The 20,602-nt window shown below is 44.1% G+C and overlaps 1 protein-coding gene across 4 annotated transcripts in view; it reads left to right on the top strand.

Annotated features, from left to right (window-relative positions):
• LOC147626207 (pentatricopeptide repeat-containing protein At3g16610-like) overlaps window positions 1–19,882 on the top strand; it is a 47,150-nt gene extending 27,268 nt beyond the window's left edge. For all 4 annotated transcript variants that reach the window (XM_086816351.1, XM_086816352.1, XM_086816350.1 and 1 more), the window contains exons 5-7: window positions 16,617–16,709; window positions 16,824–16,910; window positions 17,260–19,882. In XM_086816351.1, coding sequence (XP_086672477.1) covers window positions 16,617–16,709; window positions 16,824–16,910; window positions 17,260–19,782 — 2,703 coding nt within the window. In that variant the 3' untranslated portion in view covers window positions 19,783–19,882. The remainder of the gene's footprint in view (window positions 1–16,616; window positions 16,710–16,823; window positions 16,911–17,259) is intronic.
• Window positions 19,883–20,602: the final 720 nt, after the last annotated feature.

Here is a 20,602-nt window from a genome sequence, read left to right as displayed (position 1 = left end):
TGAGCCCAGTGAGTCCACCAAGGAATGGCCTCACCTTCCATGTACCAACTGGCTAAGATCACTCTATCAGTATGTGTCTTTCTAACTGCGGCAAAGTAAGCTTCAAACTTATGTAACCATGAATAAAGAGTTGTGGGATCGAGTTTACCATTATACTTACTGAAATTCATTTTCTCGGGAAAATGATTCGAGGGCGCTGCCGGTGTCAATCTGGCGTCCAAATCAACGCTCGTGTTTCACGCGTCGCATGGCTTCGTCTTCACGTTGTCGGATCTCCAATGCATGCATCCCCACGAGAGGGTCCCTGTGTCGAGGATCTGGAATCTGGTATACGGAAGGAGAGGGAGGAGGAGATGGAAAATGTGACGCTGGAAAACGGGTACGCTCTTCCAGAGCCAAGATCTGCGCCTTTTGCTCTTTCAACTTGGTTGTCTGGTCTGCGATTGCTCGCATCATTTGCTGGAACATATATGTAACACTCAAGCCTGGTGCCCTAGCTGGGCTGCCTGGTGCACTCTGGTCCCATGGTTCTTGGTCTCTCTCGTCGTCGAAGCTCGCCATAGCAGGAAAACACACTTCCTTTCCGGAGCGCAATCTGACCATCCACTATCTGTGTGGGAGACGTCCGGAGGCCGAAAACCAACCATCCTTCAAGGGAGAGGAGTCACTCCGAAAGGGGTAGTCCATTGGCGTATGAAAACCAACCACACGAGGGAGAAAAAATTCTGGTTTCTTTGCTGAATCTTTGCACTTGAAGTAGGCTCTGATACCACTGTAACATGCGGAAGCTTTGGAGAAGATCGGTAACTTCAATGCTCAGAATTCAGCACTCTTTTCACGACTGAATTAACGCACAAAACTGAATGAAGATGTGCAGAAAATAGAGAGAGAGAGAGGGAGAAATGGAGAGGACACAGTAGGCCAAATACCCTCTGTATTGCTTTATTAGAATGATGTGACTCTTTGTAACCCCCTGCATACATTCTCCTGCATCACCATCCCCTGAAATCGCATCACCTACCACCCCAGATTCTGCAGTAGATACAGATTGACTCCTCTTCCATGCCTGCAATGAATCCAATACCTCTTTGGGAGCATTGGGACACTTAGAGATGCCATGACCTGGCTGGCCAGACAAATGGGCCTTCAAACAAATGACGGTTTCACCTGCTACCAACCCACAATAGTTGCACTTCCACTTAGATGAACCTGACGATTGGTATTTGGCTACAAGAGTAACATGGTGCCATAAAGCATTGGGAGTGCGACCCATTCTTTGCCCAAGAAATCTGTGAGAGAAAATCCCCAAATTCAACCTCTGCACGATTCTCCAAATTGAAAAAAGTCAGACCATAGTAGAAAAAACAGCAAAACCCACCTCCAAGAAAACCACCCCGAGTGTTGGAAATAGTGTTTGTAGCACTTTCCCGTGAGAAAAAGCAACAGGCACACTCTTTGCAGCACGAACGTCAAAGGTTGCAGCAAAAAAAAAAAGGGGAGAAATTTGCATTACGTTTTTGGGGCAAAGAGGTAAGGTTTTTTATTAAAAAAATAAAATAAAAAGGTATAAGAAACTCGTTTCAAAAAGGCTGAAGCGTTTCCAAACGTTTGGTAAGTTTCAAATCCTATGAAATGTGTTTCTTTGCTACTGTGGGGCTGACCTCGTTCATCCTCGCTAGCTCACTGACCTCCTGTTGCTATTGCGTACAACCATCGACAGCAGCCCTGCTATGCCCAATCAGTTTCCTACATAGTCCACTGGTTGCCTTCAACCCTCTGCTTCCCTATAGCCACCTGTCACACTGGCTGCCTACTACTGCTCCAGCGACCACACCAGCCTGTGTAACTGCTCCTCATTGGAGACAACCCACAATCGGAAGAACAAATGCACAAATTTAGATCACTTAACTTTGATAACTAATGAACAACAAAAGCAACTACAAATCTGAAAATGACAATACTCAATTTGACACCACCATTGGGGCCGGAAAGGGCCGACCCCCCCCTCAATACAATATGTATTTCTTGGAGTATTTGATGATTACAAGTTTCAAGGGCTCATAAGCCAAACTTCTCCCATAAATGGAGTGAATACAAATGTGCCAAATATTGTAGATGTTATTGGTGACGAGCAGGCACGCCCATATTAACACTTGGCAGGGTGATTCACCACAGAGAGAAGAAAACCTGGTTCTCCAAATGAAGCATTGCTCCCAAATTCCGAGACCCATTGACCTTCACTGGCTCTCAAAACTTGAGCGCGGTTAGGGAAAACTTAGGGAAAATTGGTTCTCATAGACTCCCAAAGTGAGAGAGAGAAGAAACATTTGTAAAAGAAATTTTGCAAAACTAAATAAACATATTTGATTTATTCAAAAATCTTATTAGATAATAGAGGAGAAAACCTGGATTGTTACAGCATGAATGAATTATTTGCCATTTCCATGTGAAGCTGAGCAGTTCCACCAACTTGCTGATTCGCGAATTAAGTGTATCTATCTATGTACATGTGCGGGAGGTACAAGACTGGTACGGGCAAGTATACTGTGCAGGCAGAGCGTTGCAACAGGTAGGTACAGGCTGTGCAGAACAGTACGGTGCAGTTACCACAACAAATAGGGCTTGTTCAAATGATAAGGGGTTGTACGGGCTGAAGTACGGAATTAGATACGGCTATAGCCCATGATTCTACACGTGCTAGCCTCCAGAGGGAGAGGGAGAGCAGTGAGTTTTGCTGCAGCACGTTGGAAAAATCTGTGAAGTTTGACACATATCATGGGCATCAAAGGCACTTGCTTTTATTGCCCAGTTTGATTTGAGAAAAGCAGTCGGGTTTTTCTTGCTGCAAATACTTGAGAAGAGAGAGAGAGTGTGGAGTTGGGTTTCTGGCTGCCACCTTTCCTTCTCACCTTCACTTTCATGAACCTTCTCAGAGGACGCTGACGAAAGTCCATTAGTCCTATTACCTAGAATGAGAAGCTTGCCGAGGCTTTCCGTATTTTCAAGCTTAAGGTGAAGGATGCATCTATTTCGGCTTTACCGGATCCAGGCAAACAGTTTGTGGTTGAGACTGACACAAGTGATTATGCGATTAGGGTTCACTAGGACTGCCCGATTGTGAAGTCCAAGATATCTGGCATCGTTGCCGTCCAATGGGTCATCTGGCATCGTTGCATCCCATATACAAATCTCGTTCTAGCTCTGTTGCCTTTCAAAGGTTCTTCTGGCATCGTTGCCACCCAAATACAAATCTTGCTCCTTGGCCTATTGGGCATTGTTGCCACCCAAACTAGAGCATGTCCAAGTAACCATCATAAGTAGAATAATGATCAATTCCAGTCCCATATATATATACAATGAAGAGGACTAGAGGTACAATCCCTCCCTCTTGAATCTGTCTTGATCGCAAGACATTGATATACTTGTACTTCAAAAATATCTGAACCAACCACTTCCTCATAAACTTGAAGTATATTTGGATAGTCCTAGAAGTACTCCTCTGGCATCCCTTTCGCATTCAATAGTGAATAATTCTCGAAGTCCAAGAGGAACTTTCTAACCTCTATCTTTCCTCTTTTTTTCACAGAATGAAACTCAATCTGTTCTGGCTCTTTCACCCATGGTGGATTCTTCAATTCGAGCTCCTCTGAGGATACTGTGTATATGGTTCCAATAAACTGTCATGGAAGGCATTATGTGTCGTCCAATGATCTGAAAAGATCCAACTGATAATATAAATCGTTGATCTTCTTGGTATCCTGAAAAGGTCCATATACCATTATTTCTTGACTTTGGCAAATCAAAGATAAAAATCCATAGCAATACCCTCCCATAGAAGATTCAATAGGTGCAATAATCTGTTAGCTTTTGTCAGTCAGACTTGACCTTCAAACATTCTTGAACATAAAACTTAATGTTCTTTTTGCTAGGCCAATAGAAGTAGCTTCCCCTAAACTTAAGTTGTAGTCACTTTTTGGCCTCAAAATTGTGTCTCACATAAGCGGGTTGCATTATAAGAAAACCCTTTTTGATGACACAAAAAGTCACCAAATCTTCATTCTGCAATCTGTTCAAAAACATCTTTTGAAATCCTCCTTGATAGCACAAGGATCTTTCATCAAAGTGAAATTCATATGGTAGCCCATAGAAATTGCATGGTTCAAGAGTCTCCAAGATAATGCATCTCTTACCTTGTTGTCTTTGACGTTCATAGGCCACAGCATGGCTTGAAGGGAGAGAGTTAGGGTTTCATGTGGGAGACACACACAAAGAAGAAGGGGGAGAGAGAGAGAGAGAGAGAGAGAGAGAGAGAGAGATGTATGGGGATAAGTCAACTCACAGTGTGAGTGTGTGTCTCCCCTATCACACAAAGGATAGCATAAGGATCTTTCATCAAAGTGAAATTCATATGGTAGCCCATAGAAATTGCATGGTTCAAGAGTCTCCAAGATAATGCATCTCTTACCTTGTTGTCTTTGACGTTCATAGGCCACAGCATGGCTTGAAGGGAGAGAGTTAGGGTTTCATGTGGGAGACACACAGAGAAGAAGGGAGAGAGAGAGAGAGAGAGAGAGAGAGAGAGAGAGAGAGATGTATGGGGATAAGTCAACTCACAGTGTGAGTGTGTGACTCCCCTATCACACATGTATATTTGCTCTAGTACACATAGTGCACTTAGTACATTAAAAGTACTAAGTGTACTATGTACTATAAAACTTATGGGCTAGTACACACTGTAAGGGTGGGCATAATGCCTTTATCCCAACAACCTCCCACTTAAAGGCAAAGTGCCCTTAAATGAAGGAAAAGAAAAATCAGCATGTACATGATAATATACAAGGCCATATCAAGGCTGAAACTGGCCTCATCCAATGCCCATCAAGTGTCTGCAATGAGCGAACCGATCTGGAGGCAAACTCTTTGTCAACAGATTAGCCGGGTTGTCATCTGTATGAATCTTGACAAGCTGAATCTGCTTGTTATCTATCACCTCTCTGATGAAGTGATATTTCACATCCACATGCTTCGTCTTTGCATGAAAGACAGGGTTCTTTGCCAACTGGATGGCACTCTGACTGTCACAATGCAACAATGGAATATCCCCTGTATAACCCAAATCAACCACTAATCGAGATAGCCATAATGCCTCCTTGCAAGCCTCTGTGGCTGCAATATACTCGGCCTCTGTAGTAGATAAGGTAGTGCACTTCTGCATCCTGGATATCCATGACACAGCACCTCCTGTGAATGTAAACACATAACCGGTAGTAGACTTCCGGTTATCTGGATGACCGGCATAATCCGAATCCGTGTAACCATGCACTAATGCATCCTGTTTGCCAAAGCAAATGCACATATCCTGTGTGCCCTTCAGGTATCTCATGACACCTTTCACTACTTCCCAATGCTTCTTGCTAGGGTTGGCCATGTATCTAGAAACCACTCCCACTGCAAATGCAATGTCCGGCCTGGTTGCAACCATGGCATACATGAGACTGCCACAAGCTGAAGCATACGGAATCTTGGCCATATCAGCCCTGCCACTATCTGACTGTGGGCTGTCCATAGCACTGAGTTTCACATATGGAGGCAAAGGAGTACTAGTCTTCTTCCCCCCTTCCATATTGAACCTCTGCAAAACTTTGCCAATGTATTCCTTCTGAGACAAATACAACACATGCTGATTTCTGTCCCGAAGTATCCGCATACCCAAAATGTGATTTGCATCACCCAAATCCTTCATATCAAAGGTTTGATGCAGCCTCTTCTTCAAGGCATCCATCTCTTTACGAGATTTCCCGGCAATCAACATATCATCAACATATAAGATGAGGATCAATAGACTGCTATCCAAAGCTTTCTTGGTGTATAAGCAGTGATCTATGTCACTCCTCCTGAAATCTTGGGATTTCATGAATGTATCAAATTTATGATACCATTCCCTTGGTGCTTGTTTGAGCCCATAAAGACTCTTTTTCAGCTTGCATACAAGCTTCTCCTTTCCATTCACTGCATAACCCTCTGGCTGTTGCATATATATCTCCTCATGGAGATCACCGTGAAGAAAAGAAGTCTTCACATCCATCTGAATCAAATCCAGATCATCATGAGCAACCAAAGCTAATACAGCTCTAAGTGTGGTCATTTTGACCACTGGAGAGAAGATCTCATCAAAGTCCACACCATATTCCTGCTTGAAGCCCTTAGCCACTAACTTGGCTTTGTATCTTGGCTTTGCATCAGGTGCAACTTTGAGCCTGTAAACCCATTTGCATGGCAAAACTTTCTTGCCTGTAGGCAAATGCACCAACTTCCATGTTCCATTTTTGTGTAGAGAATCCATCTCTGACTTCATAGCACGCTCCCAAAGAGCCTTGTCTGCCCTCTGTAAAGCCTCCTTATAACATGAGGGCTCCCCACAGTCAATGAGCATCAAGTAGTCAACCCCTGGAACAAACCTGTCAGGGATTCTGGAGGGTCTTGTGGACCTCCGTACCCAATGACCATCATTTGCAGGTTGCTGTCCAGCCTGCATATCACCAATTGGTGGCTCTTGTTCCATGCCATAAGGTTGAAAGATCATGCCCGGTATCTCCTCTAACTGTGGGATATCCATAGGGATATCTTCTGCCATCTCTGGCTGTCCATTTGGACCATTTTCAGCACCATTTAAGGGCAGATTTTGTTGCTGTAATGGCTGATTTACAGCCCTTGGTTGTTGTCCATGATGTCCATCATCATCAAAGATGACTCTGCCAGGCTCCTGTTGCCTTGCAGGCTCCTTATACATGCATGTTTCATCAAAAATGACATCATTGCTGCGTATAATCTTTCTATTCATTGGATCCCAAAGTCTATACCCCATTTCACCTCTGTCACCATATCCTAGGAATATGCATTTGTGAGACTTAGGATCAAGTTTGGTGCGTATTTCCCTGCGTATGTGCACGTACGCAACACAACCAAACACTCTCAAGTGCTTGTAGGACGGAGGCTTTCCTGTCCATACTTCCTCTGGCACTTTCCCACCAAGCCTCGTGTTAGGTGACCTGTTTATAAGATGAACGGCTGTCATAACAGCTTCAGCCCAAAAACCATGAGGTAACGCAGCATGTGACAACATGGAACGGACCTTCTCCTGAATGGTCCTGTTCATCCTCTCTGCTGTCCCGTTTTGTGGAGGATCATAAGGAGTAGAGAGCTCCCTCTTGATGCCTTTAGCATCACAAAAGTCCTGAAACTTTTTGGACATATACTCTCCACCATTGTCGGAACGCAAAGCCTTCAGTGTTTTGCCAGTTTGATTCTCAACATGAGCAACAAACTTCTCAAACACTGAGAATGTATCACTCTTCAAACGAAGAGGATAAACCCACACCTTGCGTGTGGCATCATCAATAAAAGACACAAAATATTTTGCCCCTCCCAAAGAAAGCTGAGGCATCTGACATACATCTGTATGCACAAGCTCTAACTGAGTATCTTTCTGTCCAAGAGCTTTCTTGTGAGGGCACTGGAGTTGCCTGCCATATATACAATGCTCACAAAACTGAACACTAAAGAACTTTAGAGAAGGCAAGTAACCAAAACGAGACAATTGCTCCATTCCTTTGACACTCATGTGTCCCAACCGGCTATGCCACATAGAGATTTCCGGCAACTCGGTTGCATTTACATTAACATGGTGACAAACATTAGCATGCATGAAGTAAAGAGTGTCCACCTTAGAGCCTCTGGCAACAACCAGTGAGCCCTTACTAATCTTCCACTTTCCACGACCAAATGTGGTAACATAATCAGCATCATCAAGCTGTCCAGTAGAAAGCAGGTTCTTCTTGATCTCAGGCACATGCCTGACATCATGGAGCATAAGCTGTGAGCCATCTGAAAACACAAGCCTCACATCACCTCTGCCAAGAATCTTGCATGCATGGTTGCCACCCAAATAAACTACTCCTTCATTGCCAGTAGTATACCTGACAAACAAGTCTCTGCAACCTGTGACATGAAAGGAGGCACCTGAATCAATGATCCATGAGTGCATACCATGACCATCTCCTGTAAGGAGTGAATGGGCATCAAGTGAAGACGTGAATAGGACTTCATCCTCACTGTCACCTGCATGTGACACATTGACTTCTTCAATCTTGACTCCACTTTTGCCCTTTGGCTTTGCATCTTTGGCTTCATCTTTGTCTTTGTCTTTGCCTTTGCTCTTTTCCTTTTGATCATTCTTCCATTTGTAGCATTGCTTTTTGAAATGTCCCTTCTTGCCACAATAATGACATTCCAAGTCCTTTTTGGAGCGGGACTTGCTCCTTCCCCGTTCTTGGCTTTTACCCCTTTGCTGGGATCTCCCACGTGCATTCATTGCATTGGACTTTCCAACAGAGTTGTTCTTCCTGTTCATCTCCTCTTAAAGGAGAGCACCCTCCACATCTGCATATGACAGCATAGCATTTGAATTGCTAGTGGCTGTGCTGAATGTGTCCCAACTCTCTGGCAAAGTGCATAAGAGAAAGGTGGCTTTGAACTCATCGTCCATTGCCAACTTTTGATTGATGACCTGGCTGACAACACCATTAAACTCATTTAGATGGGCTGTCATAGACGCCCCTTCCTTCATTTGAAGACCTATGAGTTTCTTCAACCAATACACTTTGCTGGGCATACAAGTCCTGCAATCTTTGCCACATTTCCCAAGCTGTCTTCTCTTCACGTATGCTGAAAAGTAAAGTGTCTGACACAGACAACATGATAGTGGATCTTGCTAGCTCATCCATATCTTCCCATTCTTCAGCAGTAAGAGAAGCGGGCATTACACCCCTTTCTTTGATGGGCTTGTGCTGCTTCTTCTGGAGCAACACATTATAGCACTGGGTTTGCCAAATGTCATAATTATGTGAGCCTTCAAGCTTCTTGATGTGAAGCAATGAAGAGCTCTCACCTGTGGTTGCCATAGCAATATGCAACCTTTGTCAATGCCTGACTCCCTGCAAGATGTGCAAACACTGCACCAAAAGCACACAAAGTGCTCACAGTTGTTCTCCCAAAGTTTATCTCCCACTGCGGAAGCACGAATGCAACTCTCCTCCCACTGAATGTGATAAAATCACTGAAATCTGGTTGCTGCAGATTTATGACAGCACCTTAGATGTGCTCTGTTCCCCTTCCAAAGTACTGTACAACAGTACTAAGTGCTCACCAATGATGTACCAAATTTGTACCGGCAAGTACAGCAGCTGAAAATGAGCTTTTCCTCACTCAAATCAATGTACAGCCATGCCAAAACTTGTACAAAGTTGTACCAAATCTGTACCAGCAAGTACAGTAGCAATAAATGCTCTCCTGGCTGTCCAAATGAGTGAAAATCAGACCTTGACAGTCCCCACCATTGCATACAACAGTCCCGGACAGAAATTGGGCAAAAGCCCCTTGACTGCAAGTGGATTACTGAGGGTTCAAGGCATAAAAGTCTTCCCTGTTGCTTTGCCAAGCTCAACAAGCACAAAATCTTGAAAAGCCCCTTGATTCAAGATCAATTTCTGATCATGAATGGTACATTAATGCACATGAAGGCATCCAGAGTCTTCATAATGCTTCCCCCTGGCCACATATACATCCAATACATAAAAGCCCCTTGATTTACTGGCACATTGAGTGCTTGACAGGCATCAACACATTGCCCAAAGCATCAAATGCCAGTGCCTACATGCTAATCAACCCAATTGGCACAAAAGCCCTTTGATTTACACTCCAATTTCCTGCAATTTTGGCCCGAATGTGAGATTGCTCACATCATATAGCATGTATGGATGCCCAATGGCACAATTACATCAAAAGCCCCAAATGTTGACACCCAATTTCCTGCAAATTGACCCGGAATGTGACCAATGTCACCCAATGTTGCCAATTTTGCTCAAAATCTGAGCCATTTGGACCTGTACCTGCACAATTGATGAAAATGGACATGCAAATCCCAAAAAAATTGAAGCAAATACCTCAGACAAATTTCTGATTTCTGTTGCAGAAAAGAGGGGGGGGTTCTGATTTGCTGACTCGTGAAGGAGCTGATGTTGCTGCTGTCTGAAAACTGCTTGGCCTATTCGAAGAGGAGGAGTGAGCGGCAGCGACGCTCATCCACAGCTCCTGCGGGACACTAAGCACCTCCTGGCTTTGGCTTACGGCACGCTGGTGGGTCACCAGCCTTCGCTCCGCACTTCTCCGGCCTCACCACGTTGCTGCTATTCAGCGCGCCCTTCTCTGACAGCCACGCGCGAATGGTCTAGAACTCCAACTGCCCAAAGTCCAGCGCCACGTTGCAGCTTACGGTGACCTGGTACACCTGCACCACAACGGCGCTCACGGTATTGACCTTGCGCAGAATCCCCACGTTTAGGCGAGCTTTGCCCCTATCACACATGTATATTTGCTCTAGTACACATAGTGCACTTAGTACATTAAAAGTACTAAGTGTACTATGTACTATAAAACTTATGGGCTAGTACACACTATAAGGGTGGGCATAATGCCTTTACCCCAACATGGCCTTCTTGGTTCAAGATTGCTCCAATGCAATCTCATCATGTTTAACCACAAAAAGGTCTACAATAATCAACGTCGGTTCTTCGCTAGCATAAAGTCTCAATGCTTCAAAAGGGTTCTGTTTCAGCTTTGACCCACAAAGATCTCACGACTTTTTTTGTCGAAACATGCAATGGGCTAAGCACAATTGCAAACCACTCATCGAAATTCCTGGCAGAATGTCATTATGATGATCTCCCTATTTGTATGGCTTCTTGCTTTAGCTTGTCAGGATAATTTGCAGCTATATGTCCCTTGTTTCCACATTGGAAACACTTCCCTTCGTTGGCGTATTCCTCACGTTGCTTGAGGGACAATCTTCTTCGAAAGAGTTGAGGTTTGTCCTCACTCCACTCCTTCTCTTGAGACTCGGCTCTTGATGGGGATCGGTCTTTAAACTTCTTCCTTTGGGGTGGATCCTGATTGTCGTTCTTTGTCTTGCCGTCCATCCAAAGCATGTACAAGGCCTCGGCTTGTAAAGCCTTGTCTTGGGCTTCTTCCAACGACTTTGGACCAGCCATATAAACTACTTGCATACGCTTTGGTTGTAGTTCATTCACAAACTTTCACATTTCCATTAGTGGTGGAATGGGATCATAAGAAGTAAACTTCAAAGAAACTGTTGAAAATCTTGGTACTCTGTTGATATCATGGCCACAGTTTGATGAGAAATAGATTGACGGCCTTGGTTCCCATCTTGAAGTCCTGTATTGGCCTCATAATTGTTCCTTTCATTAGGTTCTTGATTTCCCTCTACTCTCGACATGGCTCTGTCACCCCAAGAAAGTTTCTTCAAGAGAAATCATGCTCTAATACCACTATAAGCCCAACGGGACGTGTCGTCGATAGATTCAACCACGTGTCCTTTCAAGAATTTATTCAGGAACAATCCACGGGTACACTGGCCAAGATCAATACAATCAATGAATACAAAACAAACAAATATGCCGATGTAGGGTATCCAAGTCGATTCGATGTCAAGGCATAAGATCTCTGATGCTGAGCACACCACGGGGATGACCATAAGTATCTCTCATTGGGCTAGTACGAGATCCAATATCTAAATCCAAATCTAATGATTCCAAGTCCAATGAATCCAAATCTAAGTCCAAGTCCAAGTCCAAATCCAAGTCCAGATCTAAATCCAAGCCCAAGTTCCAAGTCCAGATCCAAACCCAAGTCCAAGTCCAAATCCAAGTCCAAACCCCAAGTCTCAAAGATGTCTAAGGGACCTCCATACCCAATCTTTAGGAAAATCCTCAAGAAGCTTCTCGAAAAAGCAAACACCCAAATGGCGGATATGAGTGCCCAATTGCCAATCCCCCTGCTGTGGATCGGGAGGAAAACGTTGGCAGCGCTGGTGGCAATGGGCGGCGGGTGGCACTACACAGGCGCAGCAGCGGTGGTGATGAGGAGCAGCGGCGGCACTGGGTGGCGACGACAGAGCTGCACAGAGGCAGCGGCTTTGCATAGGCGAAGCTGGGCGGCGGCGCCCCGTTGAACTCGGCGACGACAGCTGAGCTGAGTTGAGATGGCCCTAGGAGGCGGCAGCCGGCGACTCTGGGCGGCAAAGATCTTGCTCTCCACCACAAACTTGATGATGATGAAGGTGAGGATAATCTTCCATGGATGAGGAGAAGGGAGAGATTCATGCTTCTTTTATACTTTGGGGAAGCCTTGCTTTTTGCCAAAAGCTATACTTCATGCTTTTCTTTTCTCTTTTTACTTTAATATTTTAATAATAATAAAATATTGCTCATCTTTTGCCAAAGTTCTTGATTATTGCCTTTCTAGGTTCAAGGTCTTGCTTTTTGGCCTTGGAGCTGCTTTTTGAAAAAGCGGCTTTTCGCTTTTTGATCCAGCTCAGTCTCCTCTTTCCAATGGTGCCCTTGGCTTGTGGAGGTCAACTAAGTTTGACTTGGTTGCTTTTCCTTGCTTTTTGACCAAAACTGGTGCTTTTTCCTGGCCAACTTCATGATCCTTGTTCTCATGCTTTCATCAGCTCGTACATGTGTCCGGGCATGAGTTTCATCATGTGAAACAGAGCCAGGAGGGCCAAATAGTTACACGTGTCAGCTATAGGAGAATAGGACTCGTGTTGCCCGCAATGTGGCCTCGACATGGAACCCACTATCAAGATTCCCAGTTTAGGTTTCTCAATCAGCCAGTTTCGTGCTTGGGAAGACCTGCTACTTACAAGTTCCAAGAATGGGAGATATGTCCATTGCATAATGCATGTGCACGCATCTCAACTTATTTCACGCGACTTGTTTTCATGTGACTACCTGCTATGATGTGTCCAGTTCACGGGGGCAGGGGATGCCCACCCATGAATTGTGCGTATGCTCTGTATTCTGACATGGTTTGTGGCATGTGAACAGGTGGTAAGTACCTTGTTTAACCCTTTAAATATTGGGCAAAGGTTTTATAACCTTTGGGCATTCAGACTTCATTAAAGTCTGGACCGCCCACTAGGTTGTGCCTAGGGCCCAAGAGCCATGTGTGGGCAGCCCAAACTTCCAGCACCCTCTTTGGTCATTTAAACCTACCTTGTGGTCACTTTAATGTGGACACTTAATGGAGGTGCCCACCATTAATCCCGGTGGGCTGTGCCACATGGCATAAGGGGGTTGGACCCCACACCACCTCTCCACCAACTTTCCCACGACTCACTCCTGCTCCTCTCACGTATGGGAAAAAGCGATCGTCTCTCTCTCACCTCCATGGTTGCATCTTCATCAGCTTATCTTCTTCAAACTCTTGCACACTATGAGCTACAGAGGGGATGCTAGAAATTGTGCATCTCAATGTATTTGGGGTATTGCCTATTTATGAGGTTTTATCCATTTTTCTCCTATTTAGTAGGTCATGGGGGAAGCCGGCCAGCTTCTAGGGGTAGTCGACCAACTTCCCCAGCATCACTATAATAGGGACCCTCCCATATTCACTTGTTATCCATCTAACCTATTTGATAGACACATGTTCTACACCATTTGCTGGTTGATATTGCCATTGTAAAATCCTCTTGCTACATAACATGATGTTCATTGTCTGATGTCTCTCTCTCTCCTATGTTTTGCTTCTGCTTTGTGCAACTTTATCAGAGATGTGGTCAAAGGCAAAGCAGGTGAACTTTGTGTCAAAGAACTCCCACAGGTGGAGACAGGTGATGATTTGTCTCGCAAGATCAAGTCTTATGTACACAAGGATGAGGCAAGCCTCTACCGTGCATGGGTCAGGAAAAGAAAAAGATGTACATGCAAGAGAGACTGGCAAACATGATGGAAATGTATATGTGATGCATGCTTTCCATGGGGAAAGTGATGGGCGTGTTAGCCACCATACTTTACCTATGGAATTGACCAAGGAAGAACCCCGTAAGTTATGCATAATGTTGGGACATCCAAGGACAATCATGTGTCACCCACTACTCATGCCACTAAGTATGCCCATGGAGAACGAGTTTCATGCAGGGATCCTTTTGTGAATTGCAAGTGTTGAGAGGCCACCTAAGGCATTGTTACATGGGGTACAAGCCTCTGTGCTGCACATTTCTCGCCATGGTCATGTGCATGGGCCTACTGCTGCCCCGCTGGATAAGGGGCAGAGGAAGATAGATGAGGAAGGTCACCATGCCTAGAGGCTGAAGGAATTACGACTGGTAATAAGTCTGTCAAGTTTGACGCTTATCATGGTGATTATGATGCGAGCAAGGCAATGGCTTTCATAGCCGAGTTTGATATTGCCTTCAGTGATGAGGAGTTTTCTGAGAAGTCAAAGATTCGCAACAACTCTCGAGCCCTAAGGCACTCAGCCTTGTTCACCTAAGATTGATGACATTTCACTACATCGTCCTTGACTTCCACCTTCACCTTAGGCCAGTAAAACGTCCGATTTACCAAATTATAGGTCCGTTGTAACCCAGGACGACTTGCTGAGGAGAGTCATGACATTCATAAAGGGTCCTTTTCCTAATCTAAGCACAATCCGATATACTACACAAACTATTATCCCAGAGCAATAATCCATTCTGAATCAAGTTTTGACTACCAGCCACCCTAACATGTGGTATGACCCCTATGTCCTGGTCTAAAATTGTGGACCTTCCTACCTAAACCTGTTGCCAATACCAATTGAAATGTCCATCGATTCCATAGACTCAAAGCGAACTCAAGTCTATCATAAATATACTTGATCGACTCTCATGGTTAGTCAAGACAACAAATATGGATCCATACAAAAAATAATAATGAGTGTATAACCACATAAAATTCTTTCTCCTGAGTATGCGGCCCGGCCTCGCTATCATCAAGCTTCCTACTTTCAAATGCCACATGTTGGCTCCCCTATAATAAGGCACCATATGGCCCAGACGACTATATTGGACTTCGCAGTCGAGTAGTCCTAGTGACCAAATGGCCCAGACGACTGTATTGGATTTCGTAGTTGGGCTGTCATTGCGACTAGATGGCCCAAATGACTGTATTGGATTTCCTAGTTGGGCAGTCAATGCAACCAAATCGCCTAGATGACTATTGATGAACTCTTCCTAGTGAGACCAGATGGCCTTGAGCAAACTCTCGGGTGGTCCTAGTGACCAAATGGCCTTGAGCGATAGTCTGAGCGGTTTCCCTCGGGAGCCAGATAGCTCAACACAGTTTTCAATGAAACGAGACAGGACAATCCATCAACAGGAGGATCATTACTTATGCTTGAATTTCTTTGACAAGCCCGGCCTCAGTACGGGCAACATGAAGCTCCCTGGCCTCCCGTACCTTGGCATGAAAATGGTACAATCCACGGTTCTCCCCTCGGTTGGAGGTGAGCTTGCCTAACAAAGCTCTACTTTTTATCACTCGGATCAATGCTGCCCGCTTCCCTTCTGTGGGAGGGTTGGACAATGACTCTCCAAGGTGCAAGCTGCTTTGGTGTCATTTCCAATACAACGGAAGTTACTAGTGAGGCACTGAATCTGACCAGTGCAAGACCTTAGGCCCAACAAGAAGTGATGTACCACATGGTGGCATGTAGAACTTGGTTACCCACCACCACCCAATGCAAGACCTCAGGCCCAACAAGTAGTGATGTACCACATGGTGGCACGGAGAACTTGGTTAGCCATGTACATCATGTTGAGTGGTGTCAACGTGTTGAAATTGCTTAAACTTGCTATGATCACTGGAAAGCGAGATGGAGAAGGCAAAACTATTTTGGCTAGGAAGTTCTCAAGGGAACTGCACGGTCCAGTCACACCTCCGAGTTGTGTTTGTGATGAATAGACTCTTTTCTTCTGGTTGAAGGACTATAGGTAATGCCATAGGGTTCAGGAGTGGGAGAAGTTACATTCTTGAATTATTGCACAAGAGCTGAAGAGGCAGTGACATGAAAGGTACGTTCTGGAACATGTTGATTGTTGAGAAAAGACTTTGTTTTGACTCGTCACCCTGCATGGCAAGAACCATCCACTCAGATTCACAAGCTGAGTTTAAGCCTTCACAGATGCACGCTTTTGAAGGGACTGCAAGACAGGGAGGCATATGGTTATGTGAGTGGCAGCCCAGGAGCAAGAGGAGTAATACCCAGACAGCAGAGATGGGTTAAAAAAGAAGGCTAGGCTTGCATGTGTAAAGCACATGGCTCTCTAAGTCTTAGTGACTTTGATTTGGACCTATCTATTGGGATCATAGCTTAGGGGTGAGCCCGTGTGCAATTCCCATTGGAACCATGTCTCTAGGTTTGTGATCCACGTACATCTATTGACAGACTGGGCATTGACAGAGGAAACGTTCGGAAACATGTTTTATTGTGTGCATCACCTATGGGCAGATAAAAAGTGCCTATGGGCGGGCACCTACGGGCGGTGAAAAACAGTAACTGTGGGAGGATCTTGGGCCTAAGGCTAGTTGGAAAAAAAAGTGTGAATTGTAACCTTAGTGATGTTCATGCAAGTAATTGTTCGTTTTAACGGAGTGAAGCTGGTTTTTTTTCCGCTTGCAAACTAAACAGCTAGGTTGTCGTTATGATATGTCCAGATCTTATCACCAGAGTTTTTGAAAGCCTTTGGTATCATCAATATTCATCATGGTCTTCTGCCTTCCTTCAAGGGTGCTAATCCTTATAAGCAGGTGAAAGCAAAACTCTTCTTGCTTCTGTTACACACATGTTTACATGGCATCTAAGGTGGTTCATTTTTTTGCAATTCTTTCAAGGAAATGTCTGAGCGTTTACTTGATACACAGGCTTATGAAGCTGGAGTAAAGTTGATTGGTGCAACGAGTCACTTTGTGACAGAAGAACTGGATGGTGGGCCTATTATTGAGCAAATGGTAGATAATTTTCACCTGATTGTTGCTTGAAGTTTCTGCTTTTCTGTTATGTATGAAGTTGAAGGGTCATGTAGGGCAAATGACCTTTCTAGGGGATCTATTCGTTTCAGTGTGCGATCAAGTCTTCTTTATAGAGCAAGTATCTCATACAGACTCCGATCATGTTCTGTTGACACATGCCCTGAGGACGCATATGATATTTTGCAGGTGGAAAGGGTATCTCATAGAGATTCTCTTACTAGTTTTGCAATGACGTCTGAAAGAAGAAAAGATTGGTGCATTTTATGGTGAGGCATGGTCAACTTTGAACACCCTTGCTTCGGTTGAGCATTCTGCTGACTGTATGCAGGATTGTGACCCCAGCTTGGAATCAGGAGTTTCAATGGATCTGAATGTGCAAGAGATGGATAAACTGAGGGTAGACAAAGCACTTGCTTCTTTGGAATTGGAAGTTGACCTTCCCTGTATGGAAACTTTAACCTACATTCTGGTAATGTGCAGAAAAAAGCAAGATGTGTCACTCTTTGATCGTGTATATGGCCACATTTGTGACAGTGGGCTTGAATCACATGGAGTTCTTGGGAATTATCTCGTGCCAATGCTTGTAGATTGTGGAAGAATGTTAAATGCTCAGCAGGTATTTCACAAGTTGGTTCATCCCAGTGAAGCTTGCTGGATATTTCTCATAAAAGGTTATGTCAAACAAGGCGAGTTTCAACATGCCCTCAATCTTTTTCAAAAAATGCAAGAGCTTCATGCACATCCTAGCAGCTCGATGTTCCAGGTCATATTGAAAGCTTGTGCTAAGCTCAAATACCCAAAAAGTGGCCAAAAAATCCATGTGGAAATTATAAACAAGGGAGTTGAAAGAGACCTGTTTATTGGCAGTACTTTGGTGGATATGTATGCAAAATGTGGGTGGCTTGTGGAAGCACAGAAAGTGTTTGACAAGCTGCCTGTTCGTAATGTGGTCTCATGGACTGCGCTGATGGCAGGATATGCTGACTGTGGGATTTTGGAGGAGGTGTCAAACAGCATGAAAAAGATGCAGTTAGAGGGCATATCTCCTAATGCTGTCACGTTCGTTTGCATCTTGAAGGTTTGTGGCATTCAAAGAGATATAGGCAGGGCTCAAGGCATACATGCAGACATTGTCAGAAATGGATTTGAAAGAAATCCTTTCATATGCAGTACTCTGGTTGATATGTATGCTAAATGTGGCTTCTTATTAGAGGCATTAGATGTGTTTGATGAGCTGCCAGTACGAGACCTGATCTCGTGGAATGCGTTACTCACAGGGTATGCTGAACATGGGCTTGCTGAGGAAGCACTAGACTGCTTAGAACAGATGCAACAGGAGGGTGTTTCTCCAGATGCTGTTACATTTGTTTGCAGCTTAAAAGGTTGTGGCAGCATAGGAGCAATAACCAAGGGACAAGAATTACATGGTGCGGTTGTGAAAAATGGATTCGAGGATGATCCTTTTATCGGCACTACTTTAGTAGATATGTATGCAAAATGTGGATCACTTAAGGAAGCTTGTGAGCTGTTTGATGAGCTGCCAGTTCAAAATTCTATTTCATGGACTGCTTTAATTGGAGGGTATGTAGAACATGGGTATGGTGAGGAAGCGTTGATGGTTTTGAAAAAGATGCAACAAGAGGGAATGTATGTGGATGCAGTTACTTATGCTTGTAGCTTCAAGGCTTGTGCCAGCTTAGAAGCTGTAGGTAGAGGTCGAGAATTACATGCTCAGGTTCTCAAAGCGGGATTGGAAAGAGATCCTTGCATTGGCAACACTTTGGTGGATATGTATGCAAAGTGTGGGTCACTTGGAGAAGCACAGAAAGTGTTTGACAAGTTGCCAATCCGAAATGTAGCCTCTTGGACTGCACTTATTACAGGGTATGCTGATCACAATCTTGGTGAGGAAGCACTGATCTGTTTGGACAAGATGCTATTGGATGGCATGCTTTGGGATGCAGTCATGGTTGCTTGCAGCTTGAAAGCCTGTGGCAGCATAGGAGCTATGGACAGGGGCCGTCAAATACATGCTGAGATTGCTCAAGAGGGACTCGAAACAGATATTTTAGTTGGCAATACTTTGGTAGATATGTATGCAAAATGTGGCTCTCTTGTAGAAGCAAAGGAAGTGTTTGATGACCTATCGATTCGAAATGTTGTTTCCTGGACTGCAGTGATTGCAGGATATGCCTGCCAAGGAAAGAGTGAACTTGTTTTTCAAATGTTTGAAAGAATGCAAGAGGAGGGTGTACGACCAGATGGAATCACATTGCTTATTATTCTCACTGTATGCAGTTATGGAGGTCTTGTAAATAAGGGCAATAAATATTTTGAGGTGTTTAGCAAAGAGTATGACATCCTTCTGACCATTGAGCATTACAATTGCATGGTTGATCTTATCAGTCGTGCAGGCCAGGTGAATGAGGCAGTGGGAATGTTGGAGAAGATGCCTTTCCAACCAAATATTGTGACATGGAATGTCTTGCTGTGTGCCTGCAGGAAGTGGGGTAACATAGAGCTAGCTAGACGTGCCTTTGAATGTGCTCTAAGATCGGATGAAATACATGATGCAGTGTTTATTTCGATGTCCAATATTTTTGCAGATGCACACATGTGGGAGGATGTCAAGAGGATTGAGGCAATGAGAAGTAATGCACGAGCTTTAAAAGGGTTAGAAACGACTTTAAATGAGCTGTCTAATTTTGTGAATCCATCTTTGGAGGATACAAGACACTGGCAAGTCAAAGATTTCTATCGAAAAGCAAATAATGGTGTCAAGTTGAAAAGCAGAAAGAAATTCCCCCGACTAACTAGTCTAGACACTCAAGAAATTTGCCCGACTGACTAGTCTAGACACTCAAGAATGATGGCTAATATATGTACTGAGAATGATGCTTTGTCAATAGACATCTGAGATGTTAGTTTCAAAGTATCCTTGCTTTTTGGTTGCTGTCATTAGCCAATTCACTTTCAGCAAAGGTTAATAGATCATGATTTTGTTACATAGTTCTCTCTCTCTCTCTCTCTCTCTCTCTCTCTCTCTCTCTCTCTCAAAGCAATGTCAATTCATTGTGGAATTATTGTGGATATTCTCAAGGACTTGAAACCATGCGGTAGCGTCACTGTTAACTTTTTTGAAACAAAAGTCCTCATTCTCTCTCTCTTTCTCTCTCTCTCAAAACTATGACAATTCAGTGTGGAATTGTTGCACGGATATTCCCAAGGACGTGAAACCATGCGGTAGGGTCACTGTTACCTTTTTGAAACAAAGTCTGATCAAAAGGAGGAGGTTTCAGCGTCTGCTTATTGAAACACTAAAATGCTGACAGATGTTAATTATTCATATATATCCTTGCTTTAAGTGAAGCAGGATTCAGATTTTCCTAGTCACACTGCCGTTGGCTTAGAAACACAAAAGAGGTGCCTATGAGGGATAGGCCTACTATGTGCTGTGAAGGATGTCATGGTTGATCTCTGTGCATCTCTTTAGTGTTTTTATCCAGGCAATTATCTTTGTAAACTAGCCTAATTGCAAAGAAGACCAAGAAGAAGAAGAGAGAGGTGACATGGTATCTCACGATGATTTGCTATGCGCCATGTCGGCTTTTGATTTGCCATCCTTTAAGGCCAAAAGCTTTCTTGGTGAGGTGGTGAGATTCGATAGGCAC

This window comes from Cibotium barometz, chromosome 22, assembly GCF_041138505.1.
Source record: "Cibotium barometz isolate CiBa-2024 chromosome 22, ASM4113850v1, whole genome shotgun sequence".
Taxonomy (NCBI): domain Eukaryota; kingdom Viridiplantae; phylum Streptophyta; class Polypodiopsida; order Cyatheales; family Cibotiaceae; genus Cibotium; species Cibotium barometz.
Note: the sequence above shows the minus strand (reverse complement) of the source record. Positions and strands in the feature narration are given on the sequence as shown.